Source organism: Drosophila willistoni, unplaced genomic scaffold (genome assembly GCF_018902025.1).
Source record: "Drosophila willistoni isolate 14030-0811.24 unplaced genomic scaffold, UCI_dwil_1.1 Seg635, whole genome shotgun sequence".
NCBI classification, from domain to species: domain Eukaryota; kingdom Metazoa; phylum Arthropoda; class Insecta; order Diptera; family Drosophilidae; genus Drosophila; species Drosophila willistoni.
In genome coordinates this window covers 16,810-34,908 of record NW_025814553.1, presented here as the reverse complement: position 1 = coordinate 34,908, position 18,099 = coordinate 16,810, and the positions used below count along the sequence as shown (strand labels likewise).

Below are 18,099 nucleotides of genomic sequence, written 5' to 3'. Positions count from 1 at the left end.
TAGTCGACCGATTCAGCTACAAGAGGCATTGGACGTAGCGATGCGAGTGCAAGCTCATTTTGGACGCACACACGGTAAGCCGGTTCTGCACAGTCAGGTGGTCGAGAGTGGAGACATCCATACACCAAAACGTCGCTGACGAAGACGAGGTCGCAGCCAGCTCACGAAAGAGGCACCGCTAACAACAAGTCACCCTTCGGAAAACAGTAGCATGCCAATGTTGCGGGGCGAACATTGGCAATAGTAGACAACGCCCCCACCCAACGTTACAGCTATTTTATCTCCAACACTAGTAAATGTACAGGCGACCCTCAGGCCCAATTCAGTGAAGAACGCATCAGTTGCCCACTAACGCCGAGCCCCCAGGCATCACGAATGGAGAGGCTAGATGAGGGTGAAAGCGCGGAACCGGCAGTGGAAAATATTCTGGCCCCTATCGACCGTCCAGATACCCGAAATTCAGCCACCAGTACCAGGAACGTTCGCCATTCTAACGCTTCCACCGTTAATGGAGTTGAGCGGTCTGCCATATTTGAGCATTCCGTTCTTACCACATTAAAGCCATCCACGGACCAGAGCAGCAGGCATCCAACCATGCCGTTGCACGAGTCACTATGGACAGAGCCCGCGGTTGGAAGCGAGAACACTGGCTTGAACGAAGAAACCGTATTGGCGCGATTGTTTCGTGAACCCAACAAATATATGCGCTAAATGCCCCCCTGAAGTAAACAGGAAAGATGCTGCTATCTTAAATGGCCGACGTGGGACGGGGAATCCTATACAAGCTACGTATTCACCTGTACCAAATGCTAACGACAGCTTACATTGTATTGTTTTCTTTCAGCAGAGGCCATTGCCAATAGTGGTGGATACCGGCGCGGCAGTCTCGGCGTTGAATTGGCGAGATGTGAAGCAGCCAATACGAACCTCACCATGCCAGTTAACCATGAATGGTATGGCGTCGCACAGTATGGCCTTCTGGCATTTAGCATTGCAAAAATCATAACGTCTGAGCCAATAAAGCTATTTCAAAAAGCATATGATAAAGAATACCTTAAGCTTCAAAATGAATGTTTGTCAAAACTGCTGGGTGTTCGTGGTGCTGAAATATTCAAGGTCAAAGTCAGAAAATATTTCCAAGCATGTTTTTCCTTTAAAAATGGATCGAAACCCGGTTTTTTTTAATTACAAATGGAATTTTTCATTGTTTTAGACGACTATGTAACATTTTTCAATGTTTTAATTTGAATTTTTAACATAATTAAAAAAAAAAAAAAAAATTTTTTAAAAAGGTCTTCATTTTGTCTAACACGAGAAGTTTTTAATGTATTAGTGTATCTGAACCTTTTGTAGTCCTTGTTTTACATTCCTGTGCTTCTTCGGATAGCTCTCCAAGTGGTAAACACAGATATTCTATTAAATCCTTTCCGTGAGCCCAAATCCTATGTACCGTTGGGGTAAGTTTTTTTTGCGGATACAATTCAGTCAAAAGATGAGCAGTCTTTGAAGGATATTCGGCAAATTTTTCACCATTTACCATTTCCTTGCAATTTATAACATTCAAGATAACAGCCAACCTTTTAATGATCTCTTTACTAACACCTGTTATAAGGAAAACCCCTCTTCCTCAATGTACTTAGTGGGGACTAAGTTTGGTGGGGTTGGAATACTTTCCTTAATCCTATGTAGTCGAATAGGACTGGCGATCTGCACAGCTTTCGTAATACTCGCCTTTGCCCTCTCTTGTTCCTTTTCATACTTTGAAGAAAGTGCTTCTGAAAGATGCTCCGTTGTAATGCTTTCAGTAGCACGCTGAAGCTTTCGTTTCCTTGTAAACGTTGAACAATCTTCCACATCTTTATGCGGCCTTCCTCTTCCTCGGCTAGTTGATGGTTGATCATCTTCGTGCTCCGAATCTACGAATGCCGTATACTCTTCAAGCCAAACTTCATTTTTTTTACGAAATTTGCCAGATTTCTGCCCCTTGCGATCCATTTTCGCCTTAAGTTATATTGTATATATTTGATTTTCAACTTAAGCTCCGTACTAGCGTTTTCGAATGAAACGCTCATCTCCTTTAGCAATCCCATTTCAAAATCATTTAAGTTTTCACACTCTTTGAAAACTTTCAAAATCCTTCATTCTTTAACAACATTTTTGCACAATTAAATAAATCTGTCTTGAATTATATTGACAAATACTATTCAATCCTGATTTAAGGTGTTTCCACTTATGAAGTTAAAAATAAACTGTCGCAAACGAAAGGAATAAGTAGCTCTTTATGTTATATTTTTTTAATTAACTAGGTAGAACGAAAAATCGGTATTACCCTTTTTGTATTAATTTGGTAAACAACTTAATATTTACATCCAATTAGGTAAACGGAAATAAAAACGACCAACCCACAAATAGGACAAGCTTTTCATCAACTTAAATAACAATTACCTGTCTTGTTATTTTTTAAAGCAGGTAATTAACAATTTATCATTGTAGAAAGGCATATATGTAAACAGGTAGTATTTGCAAAACAGCATTACGCAATGTTATCATTTAAATACAAAGAAGCTACAGGCCAATACGCATGCGCTCTTCTTCTTCCTTATACCTGCAGCGCATTTTTTAGGCGAGGTTGCCTTAGTTTTATGGCTTACGCATCGCTGTCGCAGGTCTCCGCATATTGGGACTATATACATCTGATAGGTAAATATTTCACCTACCTAGTGTATGTCCGGTATTGTAGTGTAGTGTCCGGCATTGATACTCGTTGAGTCTTGCTAGTTTTATTCCACCAAAGTTCAAAAAATGCCAATATTTAGTACATTTTTTAAACGCTTCAATAACTATTTAAGTAATTATTAAAATTTATGAAACATGCTATTAATAAAGAACATACTTTTCAGATTATTTTGTTCCACAAAGGCAAAACACGTTACATTGGTGTCAGGTGTGGGGCTATGTTCGGTTACTGCGAAGAAGCTCACCACGTGTAAAATGCCTAAGAAATCTACGCAGGCTTGGAACAGCAGAATGGAAGAGGACAGCGGCAGTTCTATTATTGCTATAGCACAATCAGTGGAGGCGGTGAATAAAAAGATCGACCGAATGTGCGAAGCCTTAGAACGGTCCTTTATAAGCGCGCAGCCCACAGCGGTGCCAGGGCCCGTTTCATCATCATACAAGGACCCAGGGAGTCATTGCCCAATTTCGCATTGGAATTGGAACGCTTGGCCCAATGCGCTTTTAGTGGAATGCCCGGACATATGTATGACCAGATTCTGGTGCAACAATTTATTGACGGTATGCGCGAAACTCCGCTACAGGGATTAGTAATTTCTAGTCGACCGATTCAGCTACAAGAGGCATTGGACGTAGCGATGCGAGTGCAAGGTCATTTTGGACGCACACACGGTAAGCCGGTTCTGCACAGTCAGGTGGTCGAGAGAGGAGACATCCATACACCAAAACGTCGCTGACGAAGACGAGGTCGCAGCCAGCTCACGAAAGAGGCACCGCTAACAACAAGTCACCCTTCGGAAAACAGCAGCATGCCAATGTTGCGGGGCGAACATTGGCAATAGTAGACAACGCCCCCACCCAACGTTACAGCTATTTTATCTCCAACACTAGTAAATGTACAGGCGACCCTCAGGCCCAATTCAGTGAAGAACGCATCAGTTGCCCACTAACGCCGAGCCCCCAGGCATCACGAATGGAGAGGCTAGATGAGGGTGAAAGCGCGGAACCGGCAGTGGAAAATATTCTGGCCCCTATCGACCGTCCAGATACCCGAAATTCAGCCACCAGTACCAGGAACGTTCGCCATTCTAACGCTTCCACCGTTAATGGAGTTGAGCGGTCGGCCATATTTGAGCATTCCGTTCTTACCACATTGGAGCCATCCACGGACCAGAGCAGCAGGCATCCAACCATGCCGTTGCACGAGTCACTATGGACAGAGCCCGCGGTTGGAAGCGAGAACACTGGCTTGAACGAAGAAACCGTATTGGCGCGATTGTTTCGTGAACACTTGGCCGCCGTTCCAACAAATATATGCGCTAAATGCCCCCCTGAAGTAAACAGGAAAGATGCTGCTATCTTAAATGGCCGACGTGGGACGGGGAATCCTATACAAGCTACGTATTCACCTGTACCAAATGCTAACGACAGCTTACATTGTATTGTTTTCTTTCAGCAGATGCCATTGCCAATAGTGGTGGATACCGGCGCGGCAGTCTCGGTGTTGAATTGGAGAGATGTGAAGCAGCCAATACGAACCTCACCATGCCAGGTAACCATGTATGGTATGGCGTCGCACAGTATGGCCTTCTGGCATTTAGCATTGCAAAAATCATAGCGTCTGAGCCAATAAAACTATTTCAAAAATTTAAAAAGCATATGATAAAGAATACCTTAAGCTTCAAAATGAATGTTTGTCAAAAGTGCTGGGTGTTCGTGGTGCTGAAATATTCAAGGTCAAAGTCAGAAAATATTTCCAAGCATGTTTTTCCTTTAAAAATGGATCGAAGCCCGGTTTTTTTTAATTACAAATGGAATTTTTCATTGTTTTAGACGACTATGTAACATTTTTCAATGTTTTAATTTGATTTTTTAACAAAATTACAAAAAGGAAAAAAAAATTTTTTTTAATTTTTTTTTTAGGTTAACTTTGAAAATTTGCTTTTGATGGCTGATTTTCTTCAAAATAATTTTCAATATTTACATCAGTATCTAATAAACTCAACATTTCGGGACTATAGTTGCTATTGGTATTTTCCAAATCCTTTCGTGATCGCACGTGTCTCAGTGATGCAATAAGTGGGTCCGAAGAGGCTGCTAGCATGTTAAAAAGGTCTTCATTTTGTCTAACACGAGAAGTTTTTAATGTATTAGTGTATCTGAACCTTTTGTAGTCCTTGTTTTTACATTCCTGTGCTTCCTCGGATAGCTCTCCAAGTGGTAAACACTGATATTCTATTAAATCCTTTCCGTGAGCCCAAATCCTATGTACCGTTGGGGTAAGTTTTTTTTGCGGATACAATTCAGTCAAAAGATGAGCAGTCTTTGAAGGATATTCGGCAAATTTTTCACCATTTACCATTTCCATGCAATTTATAACATTCAAGATAACAGCCAACCTTTTAATGATCTCTTGATTAACACCTGTTATAAGGAAAACCCCTCTTTCTCAGTGTACTTAGTGGGGACTAAGTTTGGTGGGGTTGGAATACTTTCCTTAATCCTATGTAGTCGAATAGGACTGGCGATCTGCACAGCTTTCGTAATACTCGCCTTTGCCCTCTCTTGTTCCTTTTCATACTTTGAAGAAAGTGCTCCTGAAAGATGCTTCGTTGTAATGCTTTCAGTAGCACGCTGAAGCTTTCGTTTCCTTGTAAACGTTGAACAATCTTCCACATCTTTATGCGATCTCTTGATTAACAACTTTATGCGGCCTTCCTCTTCCTCGGCTAGTTGATGGTTGATCATCTTCGTGCTCCGAATCTACGAATGCCGTATACTCTTCAAGCCAAACTTCATTTTTTTTTTACGAAATTTGCCAGATTTCTGCCGCTTGCGATCCATTTTCGCCTTAAGTTATATTGTGTATATTTGATTTTCAACTTAAGCTCCGTACTAGCGTTTTCGAATGAAACGCTCATCTCCTTTAGCAATCCCATTTCAAAATCATTTAAGTTTTCACACTCTTTGAAAACTTTCAAAATCCTTCAGTCTTTAACAACATTTTTGCACAATTAAATAAATCTGTCTTGAATTATATTGACAAATACTATTCAGTCCTGATTTAAGGTGTTTCCACTTATGAAGTTAAAAATAAACTGTCGCAAACGAGAGGAATAAGTAGCTCTTTATGTTATATTTTTTTAATTAACTAGGTAGAACGAAAAATCGGTATTACCCTTTTTGTATTAATTAGGTAAACAACTTAATATTTACATCCAATTAGGTAAACGGAAATAAAAACGACCAACCCACAAATAGGACAAACTTTTCATCAACTTAAATAACATTTACCTGTCTTGTCATTTTTTCCAAAGCAGGTAATTAACAATTTATCATTGTAGAAAGGCATATATGTAAACAGGTAGTATTTGCAAAACAGCATTACGCAATGTTATCATTTAAATACAAAGAAGCTACAGGCCAATACGCATGCGCTCTTCTTCTTCCTTATACCTGCAGCGCATTTTTTAGGCGAGGTTGCCTTAGTTTTATGGCTTACGCATCGCTGTCGCAGGTCTCCGCATATTGGGACTATATACATCTGATAGGTAAATATTTCACCTACCTAGTGTATATAGTCCGGTATTGATACTCGTTGAGTCTTGCTAGTTTTATTCCATCAAAGTTCAAAAATGCCAATATTTAGTACATTTTTTAAACGCTTCTAATTCAATAACTATTTAAGTAATTATTAAAATTTATGAAACATGCTATTAATAAAGAACATACTTTTCAGATAAAACCAAAAAATCCAAGATCGATTGTTGAAATCGCCCAATATTCAGTTTTAAAGTTGCGATTTTTTTTTTTAAAATTAGCATTTTTTCCTTTTCACTAAAAATGTCTCAACTTTGGGCGCCTCTAGCACCCATGAATCTCAACCGATTTCAAAAATTTTTCGGATTCATAATCTCTGAAGTATTTCCTATCGATTGCATATATCATTTTTGCCAAACGCGATCATGAAAAAACGTATTTTTGCAACGCTATCCGAGCAGAGGCCCAACTGTGCGTCGTCAACGCTCACCTCCACTGAAGAAACGATGGTACAGTTGCAAGTGCTGCGCAAGCCCCTGATTTATTGATTTTTCCTGGTGAAGGATTCTACGCCTACACTGCTGGATACTGATTTTTGGCTAGAACACAAGGTCGTGATCGACTTTGATAAGATGCACCTAAGGTTCCATTGGGGTACCATGCCCTTGCTCCGCGCCTCCGAAGCGCCACGAAATCCGATAAACTTGATGACTCCCGTCTGTTTGAGGCCACGCTCCGACACGCATGTCAGATTGCAATGTGCGACGACTAAGCCGGCGTTACCGAGCTTACTGAAGGAAGACTGTTACACAGAGCTGCCGGACGATATCGTCCTGAGCATCGGCGTCGTCCAACCAGTGGCCGGCCAATTTTCGGCCAGGATATCGAATCTAAGCGCACACGAGAGAACGCTGCCACCGACACTAGTTTTGGGCGACTTAGAAACGGTAGAAGTGGTATTACCAGACAGATGCGAAGATGCGAGCTCAGATTCTGTCGATTGGGACCGATGCGGAGAAGTGGACCTGCCGCCTACAAAACAACTAATGCTAAAGGAACTTTTGGATCGCTATCGGCTTATTTTTGCCCGAAACGATGACGAGACTGGTCAAACCAACTTAGCTTCTCACCACATCGATACCGGGCCGGCACGCCTATTGCCATCTGCTTAGATGGCCCGAAGAATACCTCTTGCGCGCAAAGCTGAGATGCAGCAACTGGTTGCTGACATGGAGAACAGAGGCATAATTCGCCCGTCCGTTAGTTAGTGGTCGTCGCCGGTGGTGCTAGTCAAGAAGAAAGATGGAGCGACACGATTTTGCGTGGACTATAGGCGCCTGAATGATATAACAGTCAAGGACTCATACCCGCTGCCCAAAATGGACGACATCCTATCAACATTGTACGGCTCCCAGTGGTTTTCGACGATGGACTTACAAAGCGGATACTGGCAGGTCCGGATGGACGAACCCTCCCGACCAAAGACAGCTTTCACTTGCGATGCTGGACTTTTCGAGTTCAATGTGATGCCATTTGGGCTTTGAAACGCCCCCGCCACGTTCGAACGTTTGATGGACAATCTTCTGTCTGGGGTGATGTGGAAGTTCGCGCTAGTCTATCTCGATGACGTGATTGTTTACTCTCGCACGACCGAGGATCACCTCACACACCTGCCGGACGTGTTTAAACGACTGGCAGAGGCTGGTCTTAAACCTAGTCCGAAAAAGTGCAGCTTCTTTAAGAAACAAGTTAGTTACTTAGGCCATATCGTGAGTCGTGATGGATTACAGGCGTGTCCTAACAAGATTGATAAAGTGCTGAGCTGGCCTACACCTCGAAGTACCAAGGAAGTGCGATCGTTTTTGGGTCTTTGCTCATACTACCGCAAGTTTATCCCCAACTTCGCTACTATCGCTCGACCGCTCCACCAGCTGACTGAGAAACTTCGACGCTTCGAATGGGACACTCACTGCAGTCACTCCTTTGACACCTTGAAGCAGTGTCTAACGACAGCCCCCGTCTTGGCGTTTCCTAATGACACCGGTCAATTTATTCTAGACACGGATGCCTCGAATTCTGGGGCGGGAGCGGAACGTAACTATTGTGTAACACGTCGAGAGCTCCTCGCCGTAGTCCGTGCCACTAAACTCTTTCATTATTATTTGTATGGCCGTCCGTTTCTCGTACGGACTGACCATGCATCTTTACAGTGGCTGTACAACTTCAAAGAACCAGAAGGGCAGATGGCACGTTGGATAGAACGTCTGCAACAGCACGACATGCAGATTCAGCATCGAAGTGGTACACAACATGGTAACGCTGACAGCCTCTCTCGCCGACCTTGTAGCAACTGTCCCACATGCGAAAGAGTCGAACGGAAAAATGAAGTGGCCTTGTTGTTTACCCAACTCCTGTTACCTGCGCAAGGAGCAAGAGGCGGACCAGGCCCTCGGTAAGGTGCGTGATTGGATGAACAAGTCCGAACGACCACCTAAAACAACATTGTGGGGCTAGAGCCCAGAAATTAGAGCTTTGTGCATCTCTACGACCGATTAGCCTTTGATGAAATAGGAGTGATTACCATAAAAAACTCGGAGAATATACCGGTAGCCCTTATGCCCAGCTCACTGGTAAATGCTGCCATTCGAGGCGTGCACGACTCTCCATCCGGAGGTCACTTCAGTGCTAAGAAGACTTTAGCCAAAGCGAAGAAACGATTTTACTGGATCGGCCAAAGTGCCGATATAACCCTCTGGTGCGCACGCTGCTGTTACGTCGCGGTCGTTATGGATTATTTTACCAAGTGGCCGGAATGTGCAGCCATACCGGACCAGACAGCCGAAACCGTCGCTCGAGCATTGGTACAAGAAGTCTTCTGTCGATTCGGCGTTCCATTCGTCTTACACCCTGATCAAGGACGCAACTTCGAAGCGGTAACTGTTGAAAAGACACGTACCACGCCGCTGCATCCACAGTCAGACGGCATGGTAGAACGCTTCAATCGCACGTTGCTAGATTACTTAGCAAAGTTTGTATCTACTAGCCAGCATGATTGGGATGAGCTGCTGCCCATGGCGTTATTGGCCTACAGGTCAGCGGTTCATGAAAGATCCGGTTATTCGCCCGCAAGGCTAACGTTTGGAAGAGAACTTAGGCTGCCCAACGATTTACTATTTGGAACACCAGCTCCTGTCCCAACGGAAGTCCCGGAATTCTTGGCTAAGCTGCAAAATCAACTGCGGGTTATAAATGCGAACGCTCGCCACCAACTGCTAACGGCTGCCCAGACTAACAAGATCCGCTACGACCTACGATCGCACCCTCAGGAATTCTGCCCCGGCGACGAAGTATGGCTCTATTCACCTAGCAGGCCGTTGCCCAAAGCTACAATGCGATTGGATTGGGCCCGCTACAATAGTACGTCGGATTTCGGATCTTGTCTACGAAATTCGACCCCCTGGAAAAAGAGTTACCAGAACCGTGCATGTGAACAGTTTGGCTGTTTACCGGCCCGATCCTCGCAACGACTTGGTACTCGGGCAGGAGCCTTGAGTCTAAGGAGGGGGTAATGTAGCGTAGACAGCCTGGGTGGTAACTCGGGTAGTAGGCAAACGCAAACTGTCCCGAAGAAGAGGGCTTGAAAGTTTTCGCTGCCGCCAAGACAAGGAAAATAAAGAGATTGAATAAACGAAAGAAACTATCCCTGTTTTCTTTGCGATTCTGCTGAGTTATCTTAGGCCTGACGATCGAACGCCCAACCGTAAACCAACCGCTCGGCCACGGGTGGCGTTATTTTGTTCCACAAAGGCAAAACACGTTACAATATGCTAAATCTAACACATACTAAATTAGTATATGGCTAGAAGTATAAGTAGTTTATCTAGTTTTCTCTCATTATACCTTTTTTTATTAGTTTTTTTTTTGCTAATTATTCCACTTACTGGGACTGTGTGTGTGTGTGTATTTGTGGTTGCTAATAATACTTAAAGTTTTAATAAAAAGGAGTTTTTTTTCATTTTGTTTGCTTCGTATCTTTCTATATACATAAGAAATGCTTCTATTTTTGATTAGTATTGGGAGAACCGGGGGACGAACTGATTGAATCTCAGTTTTTAGTCCCACCCCTCGTATTTGGGCACAAAGGAACGCAAGCCGCCCATTTGGGCACACTGACTGCTGTCATAGAGTGACATCTTGGGACGTTTGCATTTAGCACGGCGATTCTTGAACCAGAACTGCACATTCTTGCTCTCCAGGCGGGGGAATTTTTGCCTAAAAAGATGCCAAACAAAAACGAAAGAATACGAAATATGTTATATCTTAACTGTAGGGCATGGTGTTCAAGTCCTCGGTGTATTTGAGTATCAAATTGTGCGACGGATGCGTGTTCATGGCAAACCATTGCTCCAATTTGGGCGCTTCGGTGACCGGATCAATAAAAGTGCGATTCCTTTTGCGTCGCTCCTCATTCGAGATGCTCGAGCCATTGAGCCCGGCCCCGGTAAGAGCATTCGGTTGCATACGGGGGTGGTTTTTCGGGGTGGTCAACTCATTCTCATTATTGTTGTGATTGAGAGCCGAATCATCGGGTAATTGCTCATGATCCTGCTCGTTATGTCCACCTTCCGTATGCTCCTTGGAAATGTCATCCTTGTGCTCATCATTGGATTTCTCCTGCTGCTGTTGCTGTTGGCGTTCGTCCTCATGCACATTGCCATTCACATCGATGGGTGCTGTGGCCTCATCGTCATCGTGCTTCTCATCGCCATCCATGAGCGGGAAATTCCGATTCCTCTCGTGGGTGGTCAGGGAGAGCGGCAATTGTAAAGTATTTAACCGACTCACAGGCACCTCCTCATCCATATCATCGGAATGCTGGAACATGGTATCAATATCTTCTGATTTCAAGCTCATGGGACTCTTGAGATAATCATGCGACATGCCCGACAGATTGCCCATGATCATGCTGGGCTGGCTACCAGCACTCGAGCTGGAGTTCTGCCCCAATTGGGCTCCATGATGCTGACTCAGATAACCATTCATGGCCGCGTGTCCCATGGCACTCATTGTGGTGGTCACATTGCCCCTCATCTCGGCCCGTTTCTGGGCTGCGCGAGCATTCTTAAACCAGTAGACCACATTATTGACATCCAAAGGCTTGCGACCTCGACGCGACTCCAAGGCATTCAATTGCACCACATAATTCTGAATCTGCTGGCGTGAAGAATGGGGATTCTCTTGGAACCACTTCTGCAATTTGGGCAACTCCATTTCCGGATCGAAACTGGTTCGCATGCGAGTCTTCTGATTGGCATACTGAGGCGGAGCATGTGAACCTCCATGATGACGATGATGATGTATCGAAGGATGCATGGCCGGATGCATAGATGGATGTACAAGCATGCCAGAATGATGACCGGGACCAGCAGCCACACCCCCAGACCCACCTTGTCCAGCACTGGGATGATGGGCAGCGGCCACTGCCTCATTGGCCAGCAACAAACTCTCTCGGCTGCCCATGGAACCGGCATGAGCTGCTGCTGCGGCAGCCGCAGTTATTGGTGCAGTGCCCACTCCCACAGGAAAATCGACCAATTCATTGGGTCCTGCCCCACCGTCACAGCAGACGGCGCTGTCATGAAGGGAAACATTTTGGGGGTCATGGCCGTGGCCTGGGGAGAGAGTTGATTTGACCACCATTGATCGAATTCGCGACGCAAATCATCCGATATATCCCCACCGGGCATGGCATATGTATTCTGATGCGAACTGCGACAAATCTGTGAGAGCGTTACCTACAAAGATACAAAGGAAAAGACACATGGAAAAGCATTACAAGAGGGTCAAAAAGAGTGACAGGTTGGGAATGTATTATATAGTTATTAATGATATTTTGGAGACTTTCTTTTTCTATTGTTACAGATGGTTAACTCAGTTTATAACAAGAGCCCTAGAGATTTAACTCCTTGAACTTCTAAAACGATTTCTGCCAAGACAAAACTTAAGCTAAGGCCATAAATAACAGTTGAGATTTTCGAAAATTCTTTTAGTTTATTTTATCTTCCATTTGGTTGTTTTGCAACAATGTTATAAGCCCTGTTGGACTGAAAAGACCTTCAGTTCAATGGTGACACAGACTAAGCGGTCGTCATAAAAATCACGCCAGCAATAAAGTCGAGTCGGGTAAGAGCCCTCAAGTGCTGGGATTTACTTAGCCATAAATGGATAGGTAACCGATAGATAGATATCATATGGCAACAGCTAGATAGATATTGCATATATAACAAATAGAAACCCCCTTTCGAAACCGCCCTCCCCCTCCCCACCATCCAAAACCAACTGATATTAACTGACGCTTTGCTACTTTGCCACTCCGTGCTGTCCGCACTGTCCGCGCTTCTTCTATATAGAGAGATAGATAGATAGGTCGATAGTCTCCCTCCGATAGGCAACGACATAGCAGCTTATGCGATTAAAATTGAATTTAAGAAATAGTGAAACAGACTACAGAAATAGAATTTGTGTTCGTGGTATATACAGATACAGATAGATATTTCCAATTCACTCGGGGCCCCAATATTACGGCTACCGATGAATTAAATGCTCAAAAAAAGATATGGCTTTCTGCTCTATTCTACACTAGTCCACCAATACTCTCTCTCTGTCACTCTCCACCGCCTGCTCCTGCTAGCTTTACTCTGCTCGTCACCCAAATACGTGAGCTTCTGCTCATGGACATAGAATAGATAATGTCTCTATGAGTCGGCTGGTCGGTTGGTTGGTATTTGCTATCAGCTAAGGAGGCGCCCCAAATCACTTAAGCTGCTCGAAACAAACTCATACACACACACACAGAAACAGAAAGGGTGGTATGGAAGAAGGGTGAGGTGTGGGATGGGGTGGTATGGGACAGACACTAATTGTAAATAAAATGGGTTGACGCGTTGTCTTATGCCGACTTTGGGGTTCGGGGGTATTATTAAATTGATTTTCCTATCGCGTATTTGTAATGTTCTATGGCTACCTCTACCAAGATGGACACTAGGTCTTCACCCACACACAGACACCCGTAACAATTGAGAATTATGGAAAATGCTTATCATGTGATTAGAGAGCGAGAAAGAGCCGAGAGGGAGTGAGAGGGAGGAAGAGACTGCTTTGCTAATATTAATCAGGGCCAATAAAACTCTAGTCACAATATCAATTGAAGGGTATTTCGGGCCGTGATTTCTGTTTGATGATGATAGTGAACTAGGGTGATTTATGATCCAAATGCAAAGATATCAATCGTAAGCAAAAGCACTAGGAAAGCCGCTGACTAGCCTGGGTTCCCCTCACCACCATCACACACACACATAGTCCAATGTGGGTCATGTGAGTGCAATAACGAAAGGAACGCCACACGATCATGATGGGCTAAGTCGTAATAAACCAATGGAAGGTAGGTTAAATCTTAAATTTGCCAAAAATAACTTTTGCATTTGCTGCAATCTTCATTAAAATTTAAATTTAATGAAATATGTTTTAAGATTATCTGTAGGAGATAGAAGCATCCCATTCAAGTGATAGAGACTTACTCTATCTTATGTTGGGTGGTTAAAATGAGTCCAAACAGAGAGACCACTTGAAAAGCATTGAATGAATATAAGTGAAAATAATGATTTTGGTATTAGGTAAATACTGTGTCTAAGACAAAAGTTAACTAGCTGTAAGCCTATCAGACTTCAGATATAGACATACATATATGTATACAGTAGAATCCGGTTATAACGATTCCGCTTATAACGTCCGACCGGTTATAGCGACTAAAGTTCGATGAGTTTCGTCCCAATACAAACCTTTATGAAAGGGCCACCGGTTAGTACGTCTTCCGAATATAACGTTGGTCCCTTAAGCGTCGTTATAGCCGGATTCTACTGTAGTACTCTTCCTATATCCCAACTACTTCCATAATTAAAAAGAAGTAAGTATTATCAAATACTTCCCCCAAATTTAGCTTACTAAAACAGAACACATGACTAAATGAGTGTCAAACTAGCAGCCAACTAAAGTTGTGAATAAGGTCCTTAATATCCTTTTACAGTTTCAACAATTCTTATTAAACTGACATGATTTTTACTAGCTTTTGAATTACAAGCACAGTTGAATTTGAGAATAAATCCTTGAGCCTAAATCTCATTTCCTTTGGAATAGTTTCATAGCCTTTCAAGCTGATTTCAATAAAGTGAAATGAACAGACAAAGAGATATAAATACAGAGAAAGGGAAAGTGGCATGGAAGGAGGGCAAGTGATGAGGGGAAGGCAGAGAAGAGAAACTGACGATAAGCGTAAAGCTGATTAAAAACTGAAAACTATCGCAAAAAAGGATTAGTTAAGTGAACCAAATAAATGAACTCGAACTCGAAACTCACTCGCAGGCTTAACAAGGCAACAAATTTTTGCTTTGTAGTCATTATCAAAACATTTACCAAATGATTTTCATATGCAAAGATGCAAATAGAGAGAGGGAGAAATAAGGGTGAGGTGAAGAAAGAAACACATGTGTGTGTGTTTTTTTTTTATACCCTTGGAAAAAGGGTATATTAATTTTGGTCAGAAGTGTGCAACGCATAGAAGGAAGCATTTCCGACCATATAAAGTATATATATTCTTGATCAGCACGACGAGACGAGTTTATATAGCCATGTCCGTCCGTCCGTCCGTCCGTCCGTCCGTCCGTCCTTCCGTCTGTCCGTCCGTCTTGATCAACGCAAACTCCTCCTAGACCGTTGGAGCTACAGAGCCGAAATTTCGAATGTAGGCTTGTATATACTGCAGGCGTTGTATATCTCGGATTCAGCCGGATCGGATCACTATATCATACAGCTCCCATACAAATGGCAAAGTCACGAACAGTGACTTTTCTTAATAACTTCGTTATTTTCTAAACTATTGTCATGAAATTGGTGAGTTAATTGCACATATAAACGACTATGCCAAATTTGATCAAGATCGGGTTACTATATCATATAGCTCCCATAGGAACGATCTTTCGAAAACAGTGACTTTAGTCAAAAACTTCGTTACTTTTAACGCGATTGCTTTCAAATTAAACATTTGTTAGTTTAATATATCTGTTAATGACTATGCCAAATTTGATAAGGATCGGGTAGCTATATCATATAGCTCCCATAGGAACGATCGGTGGAAAACAGTGACTTTGATCAATATCTTCGTTATTTCCTATGCTAAGATTGTAGGCCGTTCTTTCGCAAACATTAGCCTTTTTAGCTTGAACGTTTTTCCATTTTGATGGCTATAGGTAAGGAAAGAGTTACCATAAAAGTTGCAAGGGTATACAAACTTTGACGCGGTCGAAGTTAGCCCCGGCCCTCTGGCTTTTAATTCATTTATTTATTACTACAAAAAACAAGAAAGTACATATATACATAAAGCTTTTCAAGCTATAGACTGCAGATGGTCGGAGGACAGATGACGAGTGACCAGGATCAGCAGATGCGGTACCGCCAATTAGGCATTTCTTCGCATGCTGCTTAGCCAGATCCTAGCCAGGTCCTCTCTCTCTCTCTCTAGTCTCCTGAGCTCCTTCATTATGATGGCTGCGAACTTGCTGGCCGCCTCCCAGTTTTTATGGTCATCCAGCATGAGCAGGACCAAATTGTCCGCAGTGACTCTCTGTCCGACTTCCTCACACAAGCTCTGTCTTGCTGCATCGTAGCGCGGGCAGAGAAATGCGACATGGTGCGCGTCTTCAACTATCCCACTACCACACCATGTACATTCGTCCCCAGAATCGTGCCCAAACCGCTTCAAGTAGCTTCTAAAGCAGCCATGGCCACTCAAAAGCTGAGTCAGGTAGAAATTCACCTCGCCGTGCTTTCTGTTCAGCCGGGAGTCGAGCTTCAGGAGTCGAGCTTCAGGATCAGGCGATGCGTCCATCTACCTTTAGGCGATCGGTCCCAGCGCCTCTGCCACCGGCCTATACTTTGTAGCCGCTGATGTTGCCAAATCCGGTTGCCCATCTCCGTCAACGCGCCGCTGGGGGCATTCGTCCTTTTGCCGTAATACATGGCCTTGGACTCTCTGGCTAGCTCGTCGATTGGAACCATGCCTGCTAGGACCAGCGCCGCCTCGTCCGACACCGTCCTAAAGGCGCTGCACACCCTGATTGCGCTGAGTCTATAGGTCGCCTCAAGGTCGCGGCGGTAGCTCCTTGTGCCCTTTGCGTCGGCCCAGATAAAGGGGTATCGACCTTGTAACACTCGTCAGCAGTCTTCTGCGTCCCTCCCTGGGGCCTCGCGTGTTCATCATTATCCTTGAAAGGGACCTTACAGATACTAGGGCCCTTTGATTCACGTATTCCAGGTGTTCCCGAAAGCAGAGAAGGGTGTCCAACATAACTCCCAGGTTCTTGATGGCCCTCTGCGACAGAATCCGTGTGTTACCGACCATTATCTCAGCCCGTTCTACTAGCTTCCAGCTACTGATTAGGACTGCCTCGACTTGTGGACTTGTGGGCCGCCAGGCTTAGACCAGCAGATCTTAGCCATCGGTCCACACTGGCGACTGCTTCTGAGCACCACGTCTCCGCATCCTGCAGCCTCAGGATACCGTCATACATGACGTTCCACAAAAGCGGGCCCAGGACGGAACCTTGCGGGACTCCCGATGAAACCTCCTGCTCTTTAGTACCTTCAGAAGTGGCGTACTGTAGGGTACGCAATGGAAGCAGTAAATTTTGCCGTTTCCAGATGCTCGGAAATTTGCGTTCACGCAGGCACTGATTGTACATCTCCGTAAACACTTCAGGGACAAGTGAGATCGCCAAACCGAGAGCCCTGTTTGGGATAGCATCTGGTCCAGGGGCTTTGTTCGGTTTTATCCTGCGACCATGGAGATTACTCCCTCACGTGTACACTCCTTTATTCTGTCCACGCTGTGGCGAAGTGGATGGTCGCCCAAAGCGTCGTCGCAGTTGGGGAAAAGAGTCGTTACAATCCGCTCTAGGATCAGTGGGTCGCGGGGGGTATCCAATAAGTCCGAGCGCAGTCTTTTGACAATGGTTTGATACGCCTTGCCCCAAGGGTCCTGCACGGCCGTGTCACATAGCGCTAGGAATGCTTCTCTCTTACTTAAGCGGATTTCCTTCTTTAGAAGTCTCCTTCGGAGTTGGTACTGGCTTTTTAATGGCTCGAACTGTGCCTCTGGACCGCTGATATAGCCTTCTCGCTCTAAGGCAGTTCCACCTGGCCTCATCTATTTTGTCGTTCCACCAGCACACTGGCTTGTGGTGTCTGCCGTACGACGTACGCTGCGTCATGCTACATTCGCAGGCTGCTCTCAAAGTGGACATGACGTGGATTGCGGAGTCTTCAGCATTCGAGCAAACTTGCAGCCCCGCCAGCTTCGCTCGAAAAGTTGATACAATTAGAGTGTCAGAGCGGAAGGATATTCGCTGAGGGTAAACTCGTTGTGACACTCTAGGACAGCCTGCCAAGGTAAGCAGTATGGCCTCGTGATCGCTCGCCGTGTAGAAATCGCCGATGCCCCATGATGACGACCTGGCGATAGTCTCGCTTGCGAATGTCAGCTCTATTATGGAGCCAGTTCCCGCTCTGTTGAAGGTATTCCTGCCTCCTGCATTCAGCGTCACAAGGTTGAGCGATGCAAAGGCCTCCAACATGGTACGTCCCCGTGCATCGGTTCTTGGACAGCCCCATTCAATTGCCCAAGCATTGAAATCACCCGCGTTGACGACTCCTGTACGAGGTTATCCAAGACCTCCCCGAAGCGAGCAATTGGTAAACTAGGTGGCAAGTAGC

The 18,099-nt window shown here is 44.4% G+C and overlaps 1 protein-coding gene across 1 annotated transcript; it reads right to left on the bottom strand.

Moving 5' to 3' along the window:
- Nucleotides 1-10,596: 10,596 nt before the first annotated feature.
- LOC124461765 lies at nucleotides 10,597-11,976 on the bottom strand. The gene has a single exon (XM_047013225.1). It carries the CDS (start codon nucleotides 11,974-11,976, stop codon nucleotides 10,597-10,599), a length of 1,380 nt encoding a protein of 459 aa, XP_046869181.1.
- Between the last annotated feature and the right edge of the window lie 6,123 nt (nucleotides 11,977-18,099).

Excerpts from the sequence above, each read along its gene's own strand:
- LOC124461765 (XM_047013225.1), bottom strand. The coding sequence starts at position 11,976 with ATGGTGGTCAAATCAACTCTCTCCCCAGGCCACGGCCATGACCCCCAA.